The 25,636-nt window shown below is 36.0% G+C and overlaps 1 protein-coding gene across 2 annotated transcripts in view; it reads left to right on the top strand.

Moving 5' to 3' along the window:
* The window catches only part of TOP2B (DNA topoisomerase II beta), a 77,690-nt gene that overhangs the window by 49,314 nt on the left and 2,740 nt on the right, over positions 1-25,636 (top strand). The window contains exons 12-33 of one of the 2 annotated variants that reach the window (XM_026101163.2): positions 1,597-1,754; positions 2,464-2,589; positions 3,151-3,261; positions 3,345-3,450; positions 3,646-3,755; positions 6,622-6,714; positions 6,808-6,922; positions 9,220-9,341; positions 10,191-10,339; positions 11,151-11,382; positions 12,817-12,951; positions 13,432-13,632; positions 15,064-15,259; positions 15,413-15,504; positions 16,707-16,862; positions 17,007-17,090; positions 18,104-18,301; positions 18,655-18,799; positions 19,718-19,873; positions 20,750-20,957; positions 21,482-21,564; positions 21,875-21,985. In XM_026101163.2, coding sequence (XP_025956948.1) covers positions 1,597-1,754; positions 2,464-2,589; positions 3,151-3,261; positions 3,345-3,450; positions 3,646-3,755; positions 6,622-6,714; positions 6,808-6,922; positions 9,220-9,341; positions 10,191-10,339; positions 11,151-11,382; positions 12,817-12,951; positions 13,432-13,632; positions 15,064-15,259; positions 15,413-15,504; positions 16,707-16,862; positions 17,007-17,090; positions 18,104-18,301; positions 18,655-18,799; positions 19,718-19,873; positions 20,750-20,957; positions 21,482-21,564; positions 21,875-21,985 — 3,087 coding nt within the window. The remainder of the gene's footprint in view (positions 1-1,596; positions 1,755-2,463; positions 2,590-3,150; positions 3,262-3,344; positions 3,451-3,645; positions 3,756-6,621; positions 6,715-6,807; positions 6,923-9,219; positions 9,342-10,190; positions 10,340-11,150; positions 11,383-12,816; positions 12,952-13,431; positions 13,633-15,063; positions 15,260-15,412; positions 15,505-16,706; positions 16,863-17,006; positions 17,091-18,103; positions 18,302-18,654; positions 18,800-19,717; positions 19,874-20,749; positions 20,958-21,481; positions 21,565-21,874; positions 21,986-25,636) is intronic. The other variant, XM_026101164.2, reaches the window with a different exon arrangement.

Here is a 25,636-nt window from a genome sequence, read left to right on the forward strand (position 1 = left end):
CTTATGAATATGAAAGACATGTACCTGTAGAGTGATGTGTTTGCTGCGGATTCTCTCCCCTCTTTGAAAGGAACTAGGTGCTGAGTCCTAAACCTCATCATTCTTGCTTTTTTGAGATCTTAATGAGGTATACGTGGTTTTGTGGCCTGCTGGAGGAGAAGAGATGCAGAGGAGAAATGTATGAAAAAATAAAGAACTGGGAATAGGAATGTAGGATTGTAAGGGTGCAGCTGAATTGCTAAATCTGGTGAAGCATAAAAGCATTCTTTGGACCTGCTGATTCACATTCTTTTTTTCTTTGAGTTCTATTGAATTGCAGGGTGGTGGATGAGTCCAGAAAATACCAGAGAGGGACAGGGTATTTCCATGAAATTAATCAGTAATGATCACTTCCATTCCAGGTTAAAGAGGTGCACCTGGGTGATATTTCAACACATTTTCTGTCATCCGTTTAGGAAAAAAATTGTCTGTTATATCTTCTAAAACTGCAGAATATTGTTTTTCTCGGTATTTGGATTCCACCTTGTTGACAGCATGGTAGTTATACCTTTTGATACAGTGTGAATACCTGCCTTGTTTAGATTAAATTAAGGTATATGTCTGATTCAGATGACCAAAGATGTCAAATCTAAGTACTATGTAAGAGGAAGTGGGGAGTTGCTGCCACCTAGATTTCAAAACATTCCTATTAATAGTAGATAAGACTCAACCAGATTGCAAGAAGTTTTATTGAAGTCTTTTCTACTATTTGTCCTTCTAAGTTTCATGATAAAATAACTACCTTACTTAACGAACATTTGCACTCACAGAAAGGGGTGGACTCCTTTCTTGAATCTACTTATCACTTAAAACATCTATTCAACTATTTCAGATGCAGTAAACAGAATGTGCATCATACCAGTTTTGAGTACCCTAGACACAGACACTGACAGTGGAATACAATGTGTCTTGTAGAATCAAATTTATAGTATTAATAAAGATTTGTTTCTTCTGTTCAGTAAATTTCTGAGAATGTATAACTAGTGCAAATGTTCTGATCCTTTGAGCTTTTCTTTTAAGTTTTTCTTGTGGTCGCCTTGTTTCAGCCTATGCATGATTAAAAAGAAAAAAACCAAACAAATGTAATTTGGTGAAATTACTTTTGCAAATAAATTGGGAGGAAAGGGGGAATGCAGAAGGGGAAATGACCCCTATTTATAGCTCAGATGTTCGTAGTGTGTGTGTGTGTGTGTGTGTGTGTGTGTAATTTGCAGATAGACTGTGAAATGGTAAAGAAACAGTAGCAATTCTTCCATCCCCTTTTTTTTTTTTGGTGCAGATGCATGGAGGCCACACACTACTGCATCCCAATCTGTCCTTTTGTTCCTTGTCCCATACTAATCCATAGTGTGTTGCTAAGGGCAAGGATCCTCACACCTGTCGTGGAGTTTTAGTGGTATGGAGGGCCATCCCTAAAAATGGAAATTTAGCCTATTTAAATTATGTGTCATTTAGTTTAGGAAGAGTATTCATAACTGATTCAAACATTTTTGTGTTATTTGAGTTTAAAAGCTTTCCTGTTTTTTCTCTTTGCCTCTACTTCTTCCTGGACTGCAGGTGGCAAACATTCCTTGGACTGCACACTAATATTAACAGAGGGAGACTCTGCCAAATCTTTAGCTGTCTCTGGCTTAGCTGTTATTGGTCGAGACAGATACGGGGTATTCCCACTCAGGGGTAAAATTCTCAATGTTCGGGAAGCTTCTCACAAACAGGTAAGCAGTCTTGTCGGTTCCTTTACCTGACGGGTGGATGTGTGCTGTAATTTTTGGTTTCTAGGCTACAGCTTTGTAATTTCATTTTTATTTTTTCAGGATAATTTGGGGGCCTGTACTTTAAAGCCTGTGATAAAATCATGGGCTAGCAATATTAAGTGAAAGTAGTACAGTACTGGGATGATTAAGTTGTTTTTTCCACAAATGCAAGGAGACCTATTCCTTATATTCTGTACCTTATATTAACACTTTATATGACTACTAAAAAAAAATAAGATTTGATATTCTCATAATTGCCATGTAATTTCATTGCCTCCCAACATGAGGCAGCAGCAATATCATCCACCATATTTACCTCTGCTGCCTTCCACGCTTCATTTTTTTGGTAGGAGTTGGTGTGGCACATCCCCGTAGTAATAATGAGAAGGCAGCTTTGTGAGATGACTTATGGTACATACACCTTTCTCCCTGCCATATGGACCCTAAGTACTGTGTCTGTGGAGGAGATAGGCAGGTGTAGACTTGAAGATTTTTGTGTATGGTAGTATTTATAAGCGTGAGGACTGGAGGGGGTTTGAAGAGAAAGAGGTTATGAAGTTCAGGCAAAGGGTGTATTGAAAAAGGAGCTATGAAGCTCACCTGAAAAAGAATGGGATGTTTCTGAATTTCTGCTTTTACACTGAATGCAAAAATAACTTTTTTTATACAGATTATGGAAAATGCAGAAATCAACAACATTATCAAAATAGTTGGACTACAATACAAGAAAAGCTATGAAGATCCAGAATCTCTAAAGAGTTTGAGATATGGAAAAATTATGATCATGACTGATCAGGTTAGTCTGAAATTTGAATCCTGAAGTGTGTAAATATTGTTCTGATTTTAGAAAGATAAAACTGAAATTGGGTTTAGGAATCCTACACTTTGGGTATCTCTGAAGCTTTGTTTGTTATTTTCTCCCAGAGAGGCTGAACTATCAAGGATCTTAAGACCAAGTCGTGGGCCAGGCTTGGCCTCCTTATGCGGAGATTCAGCTCTGTGGTGTCTGGGAGAACTGTCTAGCTTTGAGATAAAATATGCCACGGGCAAAGCAACTTGAGAGCTGCAACTGTGCTTGACATGACATAGCTTATTAGATCAGGGATAGCCATTCACAGGTGGCTATTTTATTCCCAGGTCCAGTTCAGAATCCAAATTAAGACTGATTGTTCCCGTCAATGTTTTCTATCAACAGACATTACTTTGGTGTATCCAGGCCAGTGAGTTCTGTTCAAGCTGGCAGTTTGACTATTTCATACATACTATCACTCTCCTTTCAGTGTTGGGGGGATTTTTAGTGTTTTTTTCGGATCTGACGTTTTATGAGATTGCTTGATAGTTTCATGTTATTATTTAGGATCAGGATGGATCTCACATAAAAGGCTTGTTGATCAATTTTATTCATCACAATTGGCCATCACTGTTGAAACATGGTTTTCTTGAGGAATTCATCACTCCTATTGTAAAGGTATGGGTTTTGTTAATAAGATTTTATTTTATTATTTATAGTGTAACAGAAAAATTGATTAGACATTTTTTGTTGTTTTTAAGGCAAGCAAAAACAAGCAAGAACTTTCATTCTATAGTATTCCTGAATTTGACGAGTGGAAGAAACATATGGAGAATCATAAAGCATGGAAGATAAAATATTACAAAGGTTTGTTTAAAAATAAATAAATAAGTTAACCTTATGGATCTAAAAATATATAATAAATGGATGCTTTGCTGTTTTAATTGTAGCTATTTTCATAATAGTACCTCTGTAGTGATTTTGAAATTATTCCCAGTAAAATACAAGGGTTAAAATGATAAAACTTAAGATATGAATGTGGTCTAACTTTTTATTATACAGGTTTGGGAACCAGCACTGCTAAAGAAGCAAAAGAATATTTTGCTGACATGGAAAGGCATCGGATCTTATTTCGATATGCTGGTCCTGAAGATGATGCTGCCATTACACTGGTAAGAACTTATATGAGTTTTCTTCTATGATACATTTTAGTTTCCATTGTTCACTGAAAATAGCACATCAGGAAGTCCTAACATGTTTTTGAATAACAGAAAAAACTACTATTGAAAGAGAAAAAGGGTTTTGAAAAACATTTCAAATTTTGGAGTAAGAACTTTACCCACATTACAAAAGTAGCTCTATCATTTGCTTAACAGCTTTGATAATTTTATGTGGTATGGATATCAAGAAACATTACATTCAAACTTGCTTGAAGAGAGAGAGAACAGAAAAAAAGAGTATTCCGTGTAAGGCAATAAAGAGGTCCCTATGTACTTAGGGATCTGAATTTTGGCTCTGAGCAAGTAAGATCAGTGTGGTGGCACATGTGTTTGCACATGTGTCTTACACATTTGAGGTTGGACTCTTAAATATCTGTGTCCATAAAATTACCTGTGTTTCGCAGAGAGCTTGAGGAAGGACAAAAGGTGAAGTGTCTGGAATGAACCTGTTTTCTAAAGAAATACATCACCTTTTACACACTTCAATTTACTGTTTCGTATATATTAAAAAAGCGGTGGGAGAGAGAAAAATAAGGTACCCATATGCAGCAAAACAACTTTTTCCTTATAATTTACAGTGGATCCTGTGAAATGGTATGTTTTTGCTAATGTAAAGGCATAGTAGGTTTCTGTTCTGTTGAAGAAAAAACAGATGCCTTGGAAGTGATTTATTATCACTCATTTTACTTCTGCCCAAGATGCACTTAAATATAATCCATGAATGGTTTCCCATCCCAGAGAAGTGTCCCCATCTAAATAGGAAGGGAATCTTCCTGTATGTTTTCATATCCTTTAAACCAATTGTTGAAGAGACTCTGAACTCCGTGATTAAAATTCTGCACACTATTTCTGCAAAGACACTTCCATATAGAGCACACTTACCTTTCAAGGACAATTTTGGAAGTTCTGTAAAGATTCCAGATACAAGATCATTTCATTTGAAGGAGAATAGCAGGATTCAGTTTAAATTAAAATCAAGCAGATTGGTGTCAGTATTGATGCCAAACTCAGTCCTAGAGACAAATTCTGTTCCTACTAAGAATTCTTTTTCAGTGCCATTGTTTTTATGACCCTGCTTTCATTTTCCACTGATTGCATCATGTGAACCATACCTAGTGCTGAGACAGTATTGTGGAGGATCTAATCTTCTTCTGCTTTCCATCCTACTGTTCTTCACCTTCAGCCTGCCCTTCAGAGACTAGATGAGAACTGTGCAGAATATTCCAGGACTGTATAAGGTTGGCCCGTAAGCAGTGAATAGTTTATATACAGACTGGTCTTTACCAGCTTAAATGATATGTAAGGCCATGTGGCCTGTTAGGGCTGATTTTCGCTGCTGTCTCAGAATGATATCGCATCAGTTCCAGATGAAACTAGTTGTCTTTGTTATACAAGGTAGAGATATTGACTGGAGCTGTTAAATAGACTGAAGAGAAGCTTCAGCTACACTTCCATCTCCCCTGACAACTATAATCTCAGCCCCAAATTCACCTCTGGGCTACTTACAGATGGTATAAGATTGTAGACACCACTAGCCCTCCTGATAGCTATAATCTGGGAAAACAAAAATTATTTCACATAGTAAATTTTTCAGCATTTTCAGGAACTCTCTTGCCAGTAAAGGAAGTCTTAGAATAGTAGTGGAGAAGGTGGAGAAAGAAAAAAACTTACTGTTCTATTCAAAGGCTTAGAAGAAAAGAAAAAGATATGAAACTAGACATCTTTTACAAAAGCCTATTCCTAAGCCTTCAGAGAGCCTGACATTGTAAATTGTCAAGGTTTGTTCACAAAGGAAGTCAATTTGATATAAAACAGTGATACTGCTTACTCCCTTTCTCAGAGAATAAGTTTTACTACGGTTTACTATTTATCATGAAATATCTTGATCACCGAGGAAGAGAAACTCCCCTTTGAGCTCTTTTGGAGTGGTCCAGTCAGAGTCCTTTAAAAAAGGTGGTACTGGAGACCGTCTTCTCATGCAGGAGAGTAGTGTAGGGCATGATGGTGGAGTCTCTATATGTTATTGCCTGAGGAAAAGGTAGTACTTCAACAACTTAGAAGATTTTCCCAAGCTAGTTGAAATTTTGCTTAAAGCACATATTCAGATTCTTTTATTTTTCCTTCATTTAGTCTCCTGGAGAAGAAACTCACTTTGTCTTTATAACAGGATAAACTCTTCCAGATCATCCCCATGTCTTTTTGTAGTGATAAATGGTTGTTTAAAAGTGAAACCTTGTCATCACAAAGACTAAGGCCCTCAGTCATCTGGAATAAATTCTGTTTTCATCTTTTTATAAAGTATCTATTTTGTCACATTGTCAAGTTTCTGAGGAAATACTCAGGAACTATGCTGACAGAACAAGTGGGGCATGGAGAGGACAAGAAGAGTGGATTATCTTTTCTAATACCTTCAGTTAATTTTTCTGATGGCAGGTGGTTTAAGTTCAATCTTAAGATTATTTGGGGAAAGATCCCAACAGCTTTAAACTTTTATATCAAAGAACAGCTCTGGTGCGAAGAAAGGAATAAGGCTTACAAATTTGCCTAATTATGTACAGATTTTAGGAAGTAATATAAAATTAAATACTGATCAGTGAGAAATCTGTCAACCTGAAAAATCTCTGCACCATGTCCAAAAGACCATGTGTTCATATTGCTGATCAACCATAAATATTATTTATATGGATTATCTTGTCCAAATAAATATTATTGAATAGTTGATCAGATAGTGCAGTAGATTTAAAATTGTTACTGAAGTACCGTATATTTAAACAAACATGTACATGCTAATAATTTAGTATACCTGGAATCTTTTCAGGCCTTCAGTAAGAAGAAAATTGATGACCGAAAAGAATGGCTAACAAACTTCATGGAGGACAGGCGACAGCGTAGGCTACATGGCCTTCCTGAGGTGAGTTGTAAATAATAATAGTAGATCTGGTGGATGAGTTTTAAAAATAATGTAATTTTTATATTGAATGAATAAAACATGTATTTTTTTCAGCAATTTTTATATGGTACAGCAACAAAGCATTTGACTTACAATGACTTCATTAACAAGGAGTTGATCCTTTTCTCAAATTCAGACAACGAGAGGTCTATTCCCTCCCTTGTTGACGGTAAGCTGATAATTCATTATGATTTGTAAGAACATTCCTTTTTTATTGTTTTTTAAAGCTGTGATTTGTATTGGAAATCAGTGTATTTAGATAGAGAAGATAAGATCCTGTATATTTTTGCCTGTTATCATTCATATGCTAAGGAATTGACATGTTTCTTCTGTGAAGAAGTTTAAGCTGTTTCTTGGGAGCCTTTTTACTTGACCATACCTCTTCTCTGGACCATGCAAGTGCTTTGCTTCTAGTCAGACAGAGAAAGCAAGTGTTTAAGTGCTTATAATGATCAAAATTTAAGTTGGCAGTTGAGCACAGATGAAGATGAAAGTTTTTTATCCATTCTACTATTGGCAGTGTTTTAGCAGTTACTGACCCTTACTGGATCTTGCTAGGGTTCTGTCAGTCAGGTTTGCTAGCTCTCCCCTCGCAATAGCATGGGCATGAAAAGAAGCAGCTTACTACAGAATGTGCTTCGTTTGTGAAACTATCTGCAGACAGCCTGACAAGGAATCTCTGCCTATATTGTTTTCAGTATAAATATCCTTACTCAGATAGAGGAAAAAGGCCTTTAGGTTTCAAAAGAAAAAGAATAAAAAACTCTCCACTCCACAATACGTTTTTTATAGCAGAGGTGGTCAGCCTTCTTGACACTTTGTACAGGCCTACACCAAAAAAAACTCTTGCAGCTGAGACCATCTTGTAATTTAGATGAGAAAGGGGGATAGTTCACAGGTGGGTAGGGATAATAGCTTCGTGGAGGGATGAATCCCCTGCTCTGCTGCAGAATGAGGCTGGGTTAGGTATGCAGATGCATCTTGGGGATTATCAAAGAATGTTAGTCTCAGTTCCAGCTTTCCCAGACTCACTTTCTCCCATAGTTGGGTATTTTGATTAACTAGTAGTCCCCATGCTAGCACACCAGAGCTTACTGCTCTTGAGGAAGTCCGACTGCAGGAGCTGTGTGTCTTGAGATTACTGTTCTTTAAAACATCTTTTTCCCTAACCACTTTCTTGGAAATGGCAGAACAATTTGCTCAAACATAAAGTAAACAAAGAATCAACTTGAAGTAGTTAACTGTTCATTTCAATTGCAGTCCTCCCAAGTTTTGTGTGTGCAGAAATGTAAGAAAATGAAGAGAGATCATTGTAATAGGCTTAACTACTATCAGTGTCACTGCCAGCTTTGACTGTATTTCTGTTGGACGTAGATCTGTGACCTGCTCAGAGAATAGTACTCTAGCAAGGGCTTTCGTGCTTCAATATCACAAGATGGTATATAACAGACTGGTCTGGTGGCAGATATCAGAAAAATTAAATGGAGGAACGTTTTGGCGTATCTCCAGAGTTACAAGTTACCACTCTCATACATTGGTGATTCTTCTGTGTAAAGGAAATCCTCTAAGTCTGTTACTTTAGATAGATCTTTGCCAGGAAAATATGACACAGGCCTCTTGTAAATAAAATTGGATGTTACGTATTTAAATGAAACAAAGGTTGGATTCAGTGTCTTTTTTTTAATCTTTGCTTTTTGACTTGGGTTAATAATGATGACATTTAACAATATTTCAGTGCATTTCAGAAGTACCTGTGAACTGCAACACCGAGTAGATCAATCAATATGTTTTGGTTATCACTGCTAGATAACATGCTGAAAAATTACACAATCCCTTCCACACAGATGATGTGCTTAAAATATGCATAAACAATAAAAATAAATCAGAAGATCAAAGAGACTGACTTCATTATTAAAACTTTAAAAGATCTAAAAGGGAGAAAAGTAACATAACATTTCTGTGGAATTTTATTGAGTTCTTCAGAATTTCACAGAAGAAGTTGTATTTCAGAGTGTTTTAAAATACAAGGAAGCTACAATTACAGTTGTCACTGCTACTTTTTTGTTGATATGCTTACCAAAAAGATTTTGCTGAGTGGGCTGGAAACCAAATAACTCTTGCCTTGCAGAAGGTGTACATTTAGGATAAAGTTGCTATTTATCTAAATAATGTATTATATGATGCATAATAATGATTAGCTAAAAGGGTTAAGTTTCCAGTTTTCTGATAACTTTTTTGAGTGAGTTGATAAAATATTGATTTATACTCTTTCAAAAGAACTGAGATATTAATTTATTTTATTAATGTTAATATTACTATAATATTATATTAAATTAGCGTGAGTTTGTTTCCATATAATGCTTAAGCTTCTTCCAAGAGATTGGAAACAAGAATAAGGCAAAACAGTTTATCACTTTAAAAAGCGTGCTTGTGTATTTGTTGAAAATGTGATATTCTTCTTAATAGGTTTAAAACCAGGGCAGCGCAAAGTTTTGTTCACTTGCTTTAAGAGAAATGATAAACGTGAAGTAAAGGTTGCGCAGCTGGCTGGTTCTGTTGCTGAAATGTCAGCTTATCACCATGGGGAGGTGAGTATGAGAAATGGGAAGGTTGTGAGGATTTTTACCCATGTGAAACATTAGGAAAATATTGACTTTGTTCAAGTTGCACACCTATTGCCTGTGAGTCCTACTAATGAGAAATTTATGGTCTTTTAACGAAAAAGAACCAAGCAGTATATAGTTTAATATGGCAACATATTTCCATTCTTTCCCAGTTTTTGGGCACAGTAGTATGCCAAATAGTTTGTGGCCTCTGGAGAAATGATAGATGACTAATTAGCTAGTAAGCTTGTACTGGATCCTTAATTATGGGAACTATGTGCTACGCCAGATTTTTGTCTTGAACAAAAAAGATAGTCTTTTAATGTAGGAGGATGTGATTCTGTCCTTCGAAAACCTGATACAGTGTCGAGACAAAAATTATTTCTGTCTTCTTTTTTTGTTTATATTTTTCTGGAATATTAGTAAGAGTTGCCATCTTAACAATTTCTCTCTCTCTCTCTCTCTCTCCCTTCAAAGAGTAATGAGTAGTGGTTTGTGCAGGAGAACATAAGTGCAATCAGTATATGCTCCTTCCATTCCTCCAGAGAAGTGCTTTAAAAGAATTTGAAAAAATCGTGGGTTTTCATAAGCGTAGGGATTCGTAAAGACACTTAAGTGAGGGAAGCAGCATGTTCGTGGAAGAGGAATCATTATGTTTTACCGGCAGGTTTTGTAATAGCCTTACATCATTCCTTTCCCAGGGAGACTACTGTTTTGAAATTGGGGTCAGGTTAGTCGCACAGTTCCAAGGCATTAAGTATATATTTTATTGGTTGAGTAGGAATGAACATCTGTTCTTACATTTAGTATTAATTAATATATATTTTCTTGCAGCAAGCATTAATGATGACTATTGTCAACTTGGCTCAGAACTTCGTTGGAAGTAACAATGTTAATCTGCTACAACCTATTGGCCAGTTTGGTACCAGGCTTCATGGTGGCAAGGATGCTGCCAGTCCTCGCTATATCTTCACCATGTTAAGGTAAACACAGATTTAAAACTAAAAACATGCTTTTAAAAGCCATCTTATCTAACTAATCTTATCAGAGCACTACAGGTTGCAGAGAGTAACAATATGTTCCTTTCTCTAAATTCTAGTATGTTGTCCAGTGCATTTTTATAAGTTGTTAGCAATGTTGCTTTTCTTATTCCCTAATTTCAGTGTAATATTTAGCCTAAAATTCCTTCTGGTTTCTCCTTTTCCTCTAATGATAGGCGTCAGTTATTAGTTTTTATTCCCTTTCTCATGCATATTCTCTCTGTACCAAACTAGGTTTGTACCTTTTCCTTTTCACATGAGGTTCTGGAAATCATATTCACTCAGGACAATGTCCTAGATGGGCAAAAGGAGTCATGAGTAAAACCTCTGTAGTATTTTTAGAGGCTGCAGGGCCTACAATTAAGCAATGAAGCATTGCAATTGTTTGCATGTTGTGTTGCTTTGTTATGGGGTGACCTACTGTCACTTGGAACTCTGTGAATTCAGGAATACTTCACAGAATGGCATTTGTGTAGTTATTAAATGTTATCAATTATTGGAATATCATATACCTGCATCGTTACAAAGGAAACCGACATCATAGATTTGTTATGAACAGATTATTCCACTGAGAAGAATTTCCCTTTCTCAGGAGGTATGTACACTGTATTTTCAGCTCTTGAATGGCGAAGTAAAAGGAAGAAAGGAAAAAATACACAAATAGATTATATCTGGACCCACTGACCTTTAAAGCATTATGCACTTTGCTTACTACACCCCAATTTAAATAGTTTTCTTCTTTTCTTTTTCAAAGCCCTTTAGCAAGACGGCTTTTTCCATCAGTGGATGACAACTTGCTTAAGTTCCTTTATGATGACAACCAACGTGTAGAGCCTGAATGGTATATTCCCATCATTCCTATGGTTTTAGTAAATGGAGCTGAGGGAATCGGTACTGGATGGGCTTGCAAACTTCCAAACTATGACACCAGAGAGATCGTGAACAACGTCAGACGAATGCTGGATGGCTTAGATCCCCACCCTATGGTAAAAATATTAGTGTATACTGCTGTTTTATGTGTTTGGTAAACAGGCCTGATTTCCTACTTATAAAATTTATTCATATCACTGTAGAAATATTTGACTATTGGAACATCTGAGTTGGATTGTCCCAGTAATTTTAAGGAGTCTTACTTGACTGTTGGGGTGAGGCTAGAGAAGTTAATACTGTTGTTCGCCTTGAGGCTAAAAATCACAACTTGTAGTCTTCTAATTATTTCAGAGGACTACTTCTTCAGTCTGCCAACTGCCTTCACCATCACAAGTCTTATGAAGTTGCTATGACATATGGCTGTAGAACAAAAAGCTATGCCACTCTTTACTTTTTGAGGGACTACTGTTTTTCTTTGGCTAAACTTGACACTTCCTGTCTTGTGTGAACAGTACTCTCTTTTACTTATCTGTAAATATAGGAGATGATGTTAATATTATTTAAGAAAATCAGCAGTTGCTGATCTGTATCTAGTTTCTATTCCTTTATTTAGAATTTTACAAGAAGCTCTTGGAAGTGTTGTGTACTTGAAAAAACTTTAAACAATAAGAATACCCAGGCAAACCCAGAATCTTTCTGTAATAAACAGTTGAAATTTTACAGCTGGTGGATTTTGCCACTTCATTGTGTTTAACCATGTCACAGAAGCAGAAACATTTTGTTCTCCACTCAGATAGCAGGTCTTTGCCTTTGAGAATGCAGTGTCAATTTTCATGGCATAGTGAATTTCCTCTTGCTAATTCTTGGGATGCTAATTAGAATTTTTTTATTAATGCAATCTGTTGCCCTTCCTTTAGGACTCCTAGGGCATTCTGTGTAGTCTCACAGTCAATTGAAGCTTGCACTGTGGTTGAAAGAGGCAGTTCTGCCTCCATCCAGCTTCTTTCTGTATGCTGGTATGTGTTTGCGGCTGCATGAGAAGCTGGATAAGGGAATCAATTCAGTTAAAAAAATCCAAAAAACCTCCCACCCCATTAGTTAGTTTTTAAACTGGATGGGTTCCACTATCTTTGCCAGTCATCACAAGAATGAAAAAATGGCTGGGGAGGCAGTACCACATCTTTTACTGCTGATTTAAAGTTACTGTGAGACTGGTGTTTTAATCTGCCTTCTGTCATGCCTTATCTGTGCTTGCAGTTTTCTTCAAAGAAACAAACAAACAGAAACCCACTGAGTGCAACTGCATCTTCTGAATAATGAATGCATCTACTCCATAATCTGTTTAAGATACTTGTTTCTGTCACTTACATGTGTGTATTCTGTTTTTTGTGTAATATTTTTGCTATGACTTAAGATTTTCACAGGCATGAGAGATGGGTTGACTGGTTAGCACAATATAAACGATAGCTGTATGGCGTATGGGAAACAAATATTTTTCCAAAATTGTATTTTAAAGATTATTACCACTTTGCCATTTTTTGCAATTTCAGCTTCCAAACTACAAAAACTTCAAAGGAACTATTCAGGAACTTGGTCAAAATCAGTATGTAGTCAGTGGTGAAATATTTGTGGTGGACAGGAACACAGTAGAAATTACAGAGCTTCCTGTAAGGACATGGACCCAGGTAAGCAACAATGAAATATATTCCCATAAACAACAAAAGCAACAAAAAAGCCCCTAACTAAATTATTTAATCCTACATTCAGGTGAACTTTTTACACCACTTTTAGTGTTTATACAAACACGGAAGGAAACATGATTTCATTCTTTTCTGTGCATTTGTAGAAGAGATGGTTTTCTACTTGTGCCATCTACTGTCCATGCTACAAAGAATACCTGTTTCTCCCCCTGAGTTTATTTATTTATTTATTTATTCATTCATTCATTCATTCCCCTTTTTCTTTGCGTAGACTACTTCTGTCCTTTTAAGATGCCTCTTATGCTTGTTCCACTGCAGGCCTGCATTTTGCAGGTTATACTGGTTTTGTAAATTATAATTGGTATCAGATATATTACACAAAGCTTTGAAATCTTACATTGCTCAATTGTGTTAAAGAATTCTGTATTTTAAAAAGCGTTTGCTTTTTTGTTATTTTTTTAATAGGTGTATAAAGAACAAGTTCTCGAACCTATGTTGAATGGGACTGAAAAAACTCCAGCATTAATTTCTGACTATAAGGAATACCACACTGATACAACTGTGAAATTTGTTGTAAAGATGACAGAAGAAAAACTTGCACAGGCAGAAGCTGCTGGATTGCACAAAGTTTTTAAGCTTCAAACAAGTCTTACTTGTAATTCTATGGTAACTTCTTTGTGTTTATGACTTTACGACTATCAGAATCATCATGGCTGCTTGTTGTATGCTCAAATGTTTTGTGATGGTTTTGGCACTAGATCAATCCTATGCATGACTGAGCACATCTCTGTTCATGTTCTGTTGCTGAAAAAAAAAATTACTGATTGTTTGAATTCCTTCTTCCTGGAGATAACGCAAGTCTTACTTTTTCAGTCATGTTGAGCCATGCAATTTGGATTTTGAAACTTCACTGGAACTATCTGGGGCATTGTATACTTGAAATTCTTTAAATACTAGAAAATTGTAGTGATGACAAGTAGTAAATCACTATGGATCAGTAAATCTATTTTAGTCCTGATGAACTTTTCAAACCAAACTATGCAGGTTTTGGGTAGTAACTTTCTTGTAACTGAAAATTTCATAACTGTGTGGCTAGCCAAATTGCTTAAATGTAAAATAGATCATACAAATAACTTATTTTCTGCCGTATTATAATTAAATCTGTGTTTTAAACCTTGGGACAAGTGACATTTTCAAAATTCCACTTAATGCAGGGCTTGATCAACCCATTTTCACTGAAAAGTGAATAGAGCAAATCAAGGTAATAATACTTCTGACAGGTTTAAACATACCTATGAACTACTGTAAGTGATAATTTGTCTTCAAATTAGTGTTTATTAGATTACATAATGTTTTGCTGCTTAATACTGCATTTTCTGCCTACCGAAATAAATAGTGAGGGCTGCTTTCAGTGTGTGTGTGCGCGATATTCATCTGCTCTAGTGTAAGCATCTTAAACAGTTAGATATCTATATGAGCTAGTCATTATTCACCCAATTCCCAAACAGATGCTTTAGAGAAGATGAATGGCTGTCTAGGGGTGCTTATTTCTTTCAGCTCACTAAGAGGGTGCTTAGGGTGACTAGTTCACCTATAAATGTCTGAACTTGAGATGTCTGAAGGCAGGCAGGATTGATTCCACCTGTAATGTAAAACTTATTTCTTGTTCGTTTATGTTTAAAGTTAAAAGTTTTTGAGGATGTTTAAAGTGGCAATTTTCACAGCTGAACTGAAAGATCTCTTCAGTTCTTGCTTGAAATGAGCTGTGAATCATCAAGTTCTGTTAAAATTTTGCTTTAAAATTTAGATAAAATTAGTCAGGCATATTTTTCTACGTAGTTGTTTTCTTATTTGAAAATATTACTATAAATGTCATGTCACATCTACTTGTGAATAAAAATAAAATCTATCCAGCTATGTTCTGTATAGTTCTGGAGTAAGGTTTAAACTCACATCAGGGTGAAATTACAATCTTCAGAATACCACCCTTCATATAAGGTGCATGTATATGTGAGATAGAAACCAAATTGTATACAAAGATTAACAAAATTTTAAGTTAGGTAATCTCTCTCAAGCAGTATGTTACGTATTTTATAGGTGCTGTTTGATCATATGGGATGTTTAAAGAAGTATGAAACTGTGCAGGACATTCTGAAGGAATTCTTTGATTTGCGATTACATTATTATAGTTTGCGCAAGGAATGGCTTGTGGGAATGCTGGGTGCAGAATCTACCAAACTTAACAATCAAGCTCGCTTCATTCTGGAGAAGATACAAGGCAAAATTACCATAGGTGAGAAAATAATCTCTGAAACTTAAGTTAGAATTGATAAAAATGCGTGAAAATCTGGAAATGTTTTAAATATAAATAGAACGTACTTGCACGTAAGACATGTATTTTCATGACATCGCTTTTTGTTATTGATGGTGTGTGTGTATCTTATAGAGAATAGATCCAAGAGAGATTTGATTCAGATGTTGGTCCAGAGAGGTTATGAATCTGACCCTGTAAAATCCTGGAAAGAAGCACAGGAAAAGGTAATTATCTGAAATCCTTGGATGTATTTGATATTCTTAATGTTATTTATGAGATCATTTATACAGATGTTTGTTTTCTTGTAGCTTAATTTAATTTACAACACAAATAACACTTTTAAAAGACCATTTGTTACTCCTTATTACTTTCCATTTTAAGAAATATATCAAAATGAAATAAAAATATTGTCACATAGTATCGTTATGACATGTAGACAATTCTAAGAACAAAGCTAGATAATGCAGTGTTGAAAAGCAAAACACGGAAGACTGGCTTTCTTAATGTTCCCAAAACAAAACTAGTAACTTGACTTCTGGCTGCCTGATGCATGAAGTGCGGTATCTGTTAACCCACACATACAACTGAGTTTTTCCTTTTTTTATTTATTTGTTATACAATTGTAAATTATTATTGTTTATATGAAAAGAACACATTCATCAGTCTTTTGGAATGAAACATGAATATTATCAAGGTGTGACCTTTGAAGTTACTTTATTAAATTTGGCCTTGACCTATATTTATCTCTCCTTTTTTTTAAACCGAAGAATTTTTTTTTTGTTCCAAAAGAGATTTGTGATTAGTTTAAAATCACACTTAATTACAAAAAGATGAAGCTACTTTCAAAAGCAACTTCAAGTTTTTATCAGCCACCCCTTTTCTGTGCCAGTGCCACTGCTTTTGGTTGGTTGTTTTCATTTTTCACTGTGTTTTGTTTTGCCTGTTTATTATTACTCTGTTTCAATTCCATAAAGTGTATGGTATTTTATAATGAAACTATCATTAAGAGAAACTTTGATCCACTTGCATACAGCAGTTCATACATTCGTGGTTTTGGCAGCAATTTTTTTATCTTTATCCAAAACACTGTGCTCCTTTCCGAAAAGGACAGAGAATATCAAAAGGGCAAACGTCTCAAGCCTATGTGACGAGAGAGCTAGGAGAGTACTGATTTCTGTAGCCAATGGTATGTGAGGCATGCAGCTAGTATCACGTTCAGCTTTGTTTTCCTAAATCAAATGATTAAACAATCCAGATATAGAAGGTCATAGATGGTCTTTCGGAAAACTCCAGATAATGGCTCATGTGACTGAATACATAAGGACATGCCTTACTACTCCAGCATGGTGGGTTGGAGCAGGGTTCCAGTTCATGCGTAGAACTAAGATTATTAGTGCTTGTAATACTACATTTTATTTCACTCTAGGCAGCAGAAGAGGAGGACCCACAGAACCCGAATGATGATGCTTCTTCCGCTTCAGGTTCAACTTCTGGTCCTGATTTTAACTATATCCTAAACATGTCTCTGTGGTCACTTACAAAAGAGAAAGTAGAAGAGCTAATTAAGCAGAGAGACTCAAAGGTTAGTAAACATTGGAAGGCTTTCTGAAATGATTTAGCAGTTATTGGTGTGTGTGCCTGTTTTAATGTTCAGTTATCTAGTATTTACTGTAACTTTAATTGTAACTTAGCAACTTAAATTGTATACACTACTTTCATGTTTTAGGAGAGAGAACTAAATGACCTCAAAAGGAAATCTCCTTCAGATCTCTGGAAGGAAGATTTAGCAGCCTTTGTTGAAGAGCTTGAAGTATGTATTACGTATCTTTAAAAAATATATGTATTAAATTGAATGAAAAATAATAAAAAATAAACACCACATTTTAGATTAAGAACATGTAGACCTAAAAATATACTAATAAATGGGAAATCATCTTTGGGTAGTTGTGTTCCTAAGTGGGTTTCTCAGGGATTGTTTCTTGCATCCATACAATGTAGCATTTCTTCCAAGTCAGTGATGATAAAAAGAATTAGGAGGAGCAAGTTTGTTTTCAGATAATACAAAGACTGGGAGTAATAACTGATGAAAGTAATAGTTTCAGCAATTCAACATGATCTGATTGGTCATGAGTCGGTAAGTACGGTCAAATGCAAAGTTCTACACCTAGGAACAAGGCGTATAGACTGTAAGTACTGGATGAGGGGCCCTTACCTTGCCAAATTAGTAACTCTGGAAAAAGGTAAAGCATTCTGGTGGATAACTAGCTGACCATGAGCTTCCAGTGCTGTCAAAGGACTGATGAAATGGCACAAGTCTGTGTGTGTCAGTGATACATCTGCAATTGAAATAATGTGATCAGTTATGGTGTGTCTATTTCAGCTATATGTTGATACTGGGAAAAAAGCTGATTAAAGGATTGGGAAATGTGCCTTATAAAAAGGACTTTAGAAACTGGCTGCTTAAGTTAACAAAGGGAACACTAAAATACTAAATAGTGACATCAGTATCTGGATACATACATGAGGAATAGAAACTTGGTAATAGAGAGCTTTTCAGTTGAGCAGTGTCCAAAAGTTCATATTTATTTAGGATAGAATATAAGTGTAGTTTTTGACTGTACAGGGTAATGAACAATTTACCAAGAGTAATTCGCTAGTTTCCCATTACTAGAAAGTGTGTTATAATTCAAATGAGAATTAAGAGAAGTCTTGTGTTCCACGTTAAAGGGAGATGAATCTTAAATAATCACTGTGTTCTGCTTTGTCCTTATTAAAAAAGAACAAAAACTTATGTAGTGGTTTTTTTCCCATGTTACTTGTTAGAAAGTAGAAGCACAGGAAAGAGAAGATGTTTTGGCTGGCATGGTTGGCAAACCAATAAAAGGTAAAGTTGGTAAACCCAAGATCAAGAAACTTCAGTTAGAAGAAACAATGCCTTCTCCATTTGGTAGAAGAATAGTTCCACAGATTACCTCTGCCATGAAGGCTGATGCCAGTAGGAAATTGCTGAAGAAGAAGAAGGTAAATCCAAACTGTTTTTATAGTTAGATTATTCATTATTTAACTGCTGTTATTTTTCTACTCTGCTAGCATGAATTCAAACCACTACACCCATTAAAACTCTATTTATACTGTTTTACTGACCTAATTCATGAAGAAATTAATACTCGTTTTCTTTTATATTTCCAAGCCTCTAGAGGCTGCTGATTGTCAAGGTGCTTTTGTTGACATTTTTCCCCCTCCAAGACTGGTCAACAAATGTCAATATACTAGACTACTTTCATTTATTATCTTTTGTCAAACTGTATTCCAGTTCTATCATGGAATATAAAGGTACAATTTCTTTTATTTTGCCCACTTTCTTTATATTTTAGGGTGATCCTGATTCTCTAGCAATAAAAATGGAATTTGATGAAGAATTTGGTGGAGTGCCGGCTGAGGGTGGTGGGGAAGACTCACTGAATACATCAGTCTCAGCAACTAAAACTCCTAAACCTAAGAGAGAGAAAAAGGAGCCTGGTAAGATCCTTAACTATAAGCATAGCTAAGTTTAAATGTGTGCTAATTGTGTATTAAATATATTTTTTAACACATAGTGAGAAGGGAAATATACCACAATAATTACTACTTCATTTGATTTTCTTCCCTACAGGGATGTGTGGAAATGTATGGAAATATTCTGCTGTAGTTCAGTATTACTGAATACCTAAAGGATTAACAGCAGATGCAGTAAATGCTGAAGTTAATCTTCTTGTCACTTCTATTATTGTTCTCTGGTTTTATTAACTTACTGAAATTCCTGTTAGGTGAACTGCTTTTCTAGGGAGTAAAAAGTGATCTGCGGTTATGCAAATGTTTCTTCCAAATTTTTAATATTCAGGGTTGATCCAGATAGTAGATTAGCTGAGTAGAGTTATGACTGAGTTGTCTACAGGCAGTTCAAATCTAGCCTAGCCAGTGTTGAGCCAGAGACAATCACCCAGCTTGACTGAGGTGGCTGTGCAATTGACTGACTGCATTGTGCCCGCCCTGCCTTCCTGTGTACACGCCCCATAGAGTATTCCCATGTTAACTGGATTTTTCCAATGCATCCTGTTCCCTGAATAATGGAAAGCTGCTGTTCTTTTCCTGGAAAATCTCAGCAATCTTTAAAAAACTGGAAGTTTGACTGCGCAGCAGCTAAAACTTAAAATTTGAGATTTTTTTGTTTTTCAAACATAAAATAAATTCGTTTAGTAGCGGTAGGTTAAGTTCTGTGTGGAATCGTTAAATCAGATTGTTGCATTTCCCTCCAGAAATAAGAAGAAAATTTACCTTATATCATCCAACAAAAAACTTTTCAAGAGAAAAATGTATGAACCTAAGTGTATGCATCATAGACAGTCTGCAAAGACACAATTTTTTGCTGACTGTAATAAATGCTTTAACTTGTGGCAGGTACGAGGGTAAGAAGAACACCATCTACAAAAGCTGGTGCAAAAAAAGTGAAGAAACGAAACCCATGGTCAGATGATGAATCCAAATCTGAAAGTGATTTAGAAGAAAATGAACCTGTGATTATTCCAAGAGACTCTCTGCTTAGGAGAGCTGCAGGTACCCAAGCTTTTGTGAAATGCATATTTGACTCAAAGTGACTCAAAGTTTGAACTATTGCAAACCTACATTTTCCTTTGGCCAAAGCATTCCTTTTGAACTTTTATCTCCTACAAATAGCTTGTATAATATATGCTTCACTGTGAAGCTAATGAAAACACTCTTTCAAAAAACAAATTCCAAAACCAAGAAGAGTTCACTATAAAAGTTTTTGTAACTTGGTCAGAAGTCTTTTACCATATCCTAAAGACCAGAATAGAAATGACTCTCAAAACTGGTGAATTATATAAGAAATAGACCAGATAATAACACTAAAAAGTTAAAAAATATTCTAATGCAAATACACTATCAGGCAAACAGGGCCGGAAAAACCCAAATGGCTACTAAAATTTTATCAGAATTCCCAAGCAGTTTCTATAAGGCTAAAATATCAGAGATTGAAAGTTTGAACAAATATAAACAGAATATAGTCTAAGAAAAACACATTGAGAGATTTTTCTGGAAAGCTGTTGATTATTTTTTTCAAGCAATTGATGAAGAGGAGTGTTCACATGATACATTCAAGAAAAGTTTAAGTGAAGGATTCTCATTCTTTAAGAGTGTTTTTGCACTAGTGTCTTCTTAATGCCATTACCTGAAGCCATCTGATCAAAGCGGCAAGTGGTATCAGATGTTAGGTAACACTTGCGCCATTTTCTTCTCCCCCCATCTTTTGTATCTTGTATACACTGAAGCAGGGACTGTTTAGTGACTTGCACTTTAATTTACTGATGCACTAATATAAACAACTGTCTTGAAATGTGTGTATATTTATACATCTATATGTGTGTGTGTATGTGTATATATATATATATATGTATTTCTTTTTCTTTTTAGCTGAGAGGCCCAAGTATACTTTTGATTTCTCAGAAGAAGAAGATGATGCCGATGATGATGATGATGCCAACAATAATAATGATTTGGATGAGCTCAAAGTAAAAGCCTCTCCAGTTATAAATGACAGAGAGGACGAGTTTGTTCCCTCAGACAGTTTAGATAAAGATGAATATGACTTCTCCCCAGCCAAATCAAAGCCATCTCCAGAGTAAGTACTGTAAATTTACACAGTAAATACTCCAGAGCTGTATTTCTTTGTTAATAGTATTTTGAATGTAGAAGTCCTCAGACAAAACTGAGGAAGAAATATCAATCCATTATTACTCTACATGTACCATGTAAAATAAAAATTATACATTTCTGCAGAGCACTGAGTGTATGTTATCTCAGCCTTGAAACTGACCCATGCAGATGTAAAGGTGACTTACCATACTGTGTCATACTGTTAGTAGTATTGTTTGTCAAACTGCATTTTAGGTTTTCTGTTTTCCATCTTGCATCAACTTGTTATACAGAACTATTGATAAAAACATAATTCTGTTAATTTTAAATGGCTAAAATGCTTGACTGTAAAGCGATTTTAAAGGTTCAACTTCTGCAAGCGCTTAAGCGCATACAAAAACACTAAAAAATGCTGTGTAGTGTTAAAATACAAATTTAATCTCATACTGATGCTATAACGTCTCTATATAGTTAATACAGTTCATATAGTTTCTCTTTTCTATTTGGAAGTAGAAAAACATCTCAAGACAAGAAGAATCAAGATTTTGGGAACATCTTCTCTTTTCCATCATATTCTCAGAAGACAGATGATGGTGAGCTTGTTTTCACTGATTTATTTACCATTATTTATCAACTGTCATGGAATATGTTAGGGGGTATAAACCAACTGTGTAGAGTAATTGTAGCAGAAAGATGTCCAGATTTATAAAGGCAAAAAGAGGAGGAAGTTCTGATCCTTAGAGGAATATAGTTTGTATCATAGATAAGAAAGTTACAGTACATTCATAGCCTCGCTGTAGCATCAGATGCACCTTTTTGTGAGATTAATTTATACTGTAATTAACATGGGTAATTAAAATAGTAGTGAAGGAATCTTACACTCAGCATACTCTCTAATTGTAGATACAACGAAATTGGACAGTGAAGAAGAGGATTCTGCCCCCGTTTTCTCATCATCTTTTGCCCCAAAGCAATCAGAGAAAATTCCAAGTAAAACAGTAGCTTCTAAAAAGGGTAAGTAATAGGATTACCCAGCAAATCAATCCATTTATTTAAAACTTAATTCTTTTATCTTTGCACTCTCTCTTCACACCTTCAAAGTGGGAACTGCATTCCTTGATTTTGAACTCAGTGACATTCAACAAAGGGTGTGAACTTCTTCCAGCTTGTTAATGATACTAATTTCTTTCTTTTCTTTGGCCACCGTAATGTCAAAACTTGTCTCTTTCCAGGTATTAGCGTTCAGTCTTCAATTAGTTTAATTGAAAGTTTTACTCTGAGACTAAGTGAAACATGAGGTCCTTGGGGTTGAAGATTGTCTTCTCTCATGGGTCAAACAGACAGCTAAACTAAATGCTTAGAGCCCTTGGGCACATCTCCTGTGGCTTCCCTTAAAAGTAAGGAGAGCATGTGTAAAGGAGGAATCCCAAGAAATATTTATGGTCTACATAGGCTGTCAGGCTGAGGATGAAAGGCTCTCCTCAAACTTCAGAGGTATGGGTTCTTTCATTTATTAGCCTGGCTTTTAGAACTGGCATCTCACAAGATCTTATATGGAGGAACTACGGATAATTCATGTTCATTATTTCGATCTGTTTCTTTAGTTGTGTATTTGTTTGGAGGAACATGTTTTTTTAGTGCTGTCCACATTGTGTAATATTGGTTTATAGATTGTTAACACTTCTTTTAAGAGAAGGATACTTACACCTGTTTATGGATTGTTTTAAAGATTATGGTAGACACTTGCCATAATTAATGGTGAAAATCATGTTTTTCTTACCTAACAGTAATTTCAATAAGTTAAAAAATGCAGTTCTTACCACATGACAGACTATGTTTTTTTGTTGCCTTCAAATCTCTGCTTCCCTTCCCTTATCTCTTTCAGATAACTTTCCTTTCTCTTGCTTCTCAGTCATTCCTCCTCCAAAAGCAATTTGTTTTTTCTGTCTTCCTGTGGCCTTTTTTTAAAACTTCTGCTGACCAACTTGCAGCTGAATTTATTGCATTAACATCCCTTCCTAGAAAAGAGCTCTCTCAAAATACTCAAGAAAGCAGCCAATTACAATATTTAACTTAATCTCTTAAAATGAGGGGGAAAAAATCTTGTGCTGTGTGTTAGGTGCCAGTGAATTACAGCATTTTCTCTTCCCTCTCCCCCCATTGCTTGCAAATTTATAATCTCTGTTTTGTTGCATTGTGACTAATATAATCTGTAAGCTGTTTGAATCAGTGAATGTCTGGATGGCTCTCAAACACATGAAGATTTTTAATCATCTATAGGAAAATCCTCTAATATAATAAATGATTGTTTATAGAAATAGCTCATCCTCTAATAGAATAGTCTTCTAGGTTAAAGTTAAACTTCCATACTGCAGTAAATGCAAGACAGAACTGTGTATGCAGTATCTAGGCACAGATGCAACAATTTAATACTCAGTCTTTCTCGCTACCTCTCTTTCTTGCTCACACTCTCTTTTGCTTGCTCTTTTGCTCTCACTCTTTCTCACTCTCCTTCACTCTTTCTTGCCCTCTCGTGCTCACTTTCTCTTGCTTAGTCTCTCACTCACTCTTTTTCTCTCTCTCTCTCTCTCTCTGTTTTTGAAGGCCTGTAGATGCTGAGTTTTCATTAGCATAACTTTGAAACATTAAAATACAGCAGTGTTCTGAGTGCTGATTAACCATTACACTCACAACATAGGTATAAACAGATTCTCTTTCAAGCAAGACAATTTAAACTTTTGCCTTCAGAGTAGCCTCAGGGGCACGCTCCCACTCTTTTCTCCCTCTCAGTGCATGAAAATATAAGATGGATTGCATTCAACAGTATTTCATCTCCTCTCCTTTGCCCAGATCAGACAAAGTTCTTCATGATCACAGTTTATTTGACAATGCAGTAGTAACCTAACAGGCTTGGTTATTGATGATCTGGTATCCTTTTACAAGTCTCCTTGATTCTAATTCCATCTTCACATTCTACCTAAGTGGCCCCTTTAAAACCAATATTCTGGTACTGTCATGTTCCATCTACTGACCCTCACACTAGGAATGTCTAGAACAATTGTTTCAGCCACACAGCAGGCAAGTGTTTGATTTTCTGTGACTTCAGAGCTTGCATTTGTAAGGACAGGATGCTGAAACTGAAGAACTATTTTTTCTGCCTTGGTTTCTATACAACCACATTCCCTTCCAAATGAGAAGAAATAAAGGAGAAGATAGGAATTCATTTGCTTTTCAAGCTTTGATCAATTTGAGATGAAATCTCTTGGCCTCTAGTGTTCTCTACTGAGGATCAAGAGACTGCTGAGCTTGCCTTCCATGCACTTATTACAGAGGTTTGTGGCTCCAGTGCCTTATTGTCAGCCTAAGAGGAATCTGAGAAGCAGTCTCATTCTCCTTGATCATTAGCAGCTGTTCACCTTGAATAGCGCTACTGCTCAGATTCTAGCAGTGAGCAGAATCAGCCCATGGAATCAGCTGTAGGACTGATGTGATTCTTGAACTTTGCACCAAAAAACTTGTGGAGCTTCTGAGAGCCTGTGTATTACTGACTCCGCTGCAGACTTGCATTTCATATCATACCTAGTGGAAAGCTTGGCTGAGCTGAATTCAGTCTAGCTGATGCTAAGAGATCCTTCCCAGTTGCACATGCATCACGTATACAATCTAAGATAGTGGTTCAGAATCCCACAATTGTTAGTACAGAGAGAGATGCATGTTCTGGAAGCCATGGACTCTTTGTCTTTTTATTACTTTAGCCACTAGATAATAATTAAGAGGTTTACAGTCTTTGGATTTGCTGTTCTGCAGACAGACTTCCCAGGAGCTGACTGGTTGACCAAAACAGGCTCTGTTTTGAGGGAAGAACAAGTTTAACATTTGCAAAAGTGTCCTATCGCTGTCATTCTCCAGTTATTTCCTTCTCCCTAATTCCTTGTTTTTCAGTGAGAAGTCTGCCACTTTTCTACCATCTGTTAACAAAGAATTCTAGGCCTGTGGGCCAACTGAACCTTGTAGTTGCACCTCACGACATACATGCTGGAGAGTACTTGTCAGTGGAGCATATTTTACTTCTGTTCCGCAAATCCACATTAACAGCAAGAGGCATTGTATAAGGCACAGTTAACCTGGCTAACACATCCATGGTGCTGTAGGAAGACTTCTGACCATCATCTCTGACATTTTAACCACAATTTCTGCTTGTCATCTTCAAGTTGATAAAACTTTTGATTCTTTCCCTCTCCTGCCTCCTAGTCTAATATTCAGAAGTTTCTTAAGTTGGTGAAACTATTTCCCATATGAAGGTCTTTGTTAACTTATGGTGACAGATCTTGGACCCTCAGGTAACACTGCCCTCTCCCTCAGTGAGAACTAGCTACTTACATTTGTTGACACCCCTCTTAGAAAATATTTTACTCCTTCGGATTCCAGTTACTGTGGATTTCTCTCTAGCCTTACTGGCAGGTTGTAACTGTTGAGATATCCATAGAGACCTATTTTAAGCAGCTTTCAAATACAGTTTCTGAATTCTATCTGAAATTATCAATAACTCCAACACCAAGTCCATCTGAAATGCTGCCAAAGCCAAGACCATTTTTTTCTCGTCCTTGATGCTGAAGAAGGCTTTGGTTTTTTTGATTGCCATGATCTGATCCTTGGACTGCCCAA

The sequence above is a fragment of the Dromaius novaehollandiae genome, chromosome 2, assembly GCF_036370855.1.
Source record: "Dromaius novaehollandiae isolate bDroNov1 chromosome 2, bDroNov1.hap1, whole genome shotgun sequence".
NCBI lineage: Eukaryota > Metazoa > Chordata > Aves > Casuariiformes > Dromaiidae > Dromaius > Dromaius novaehollandiae.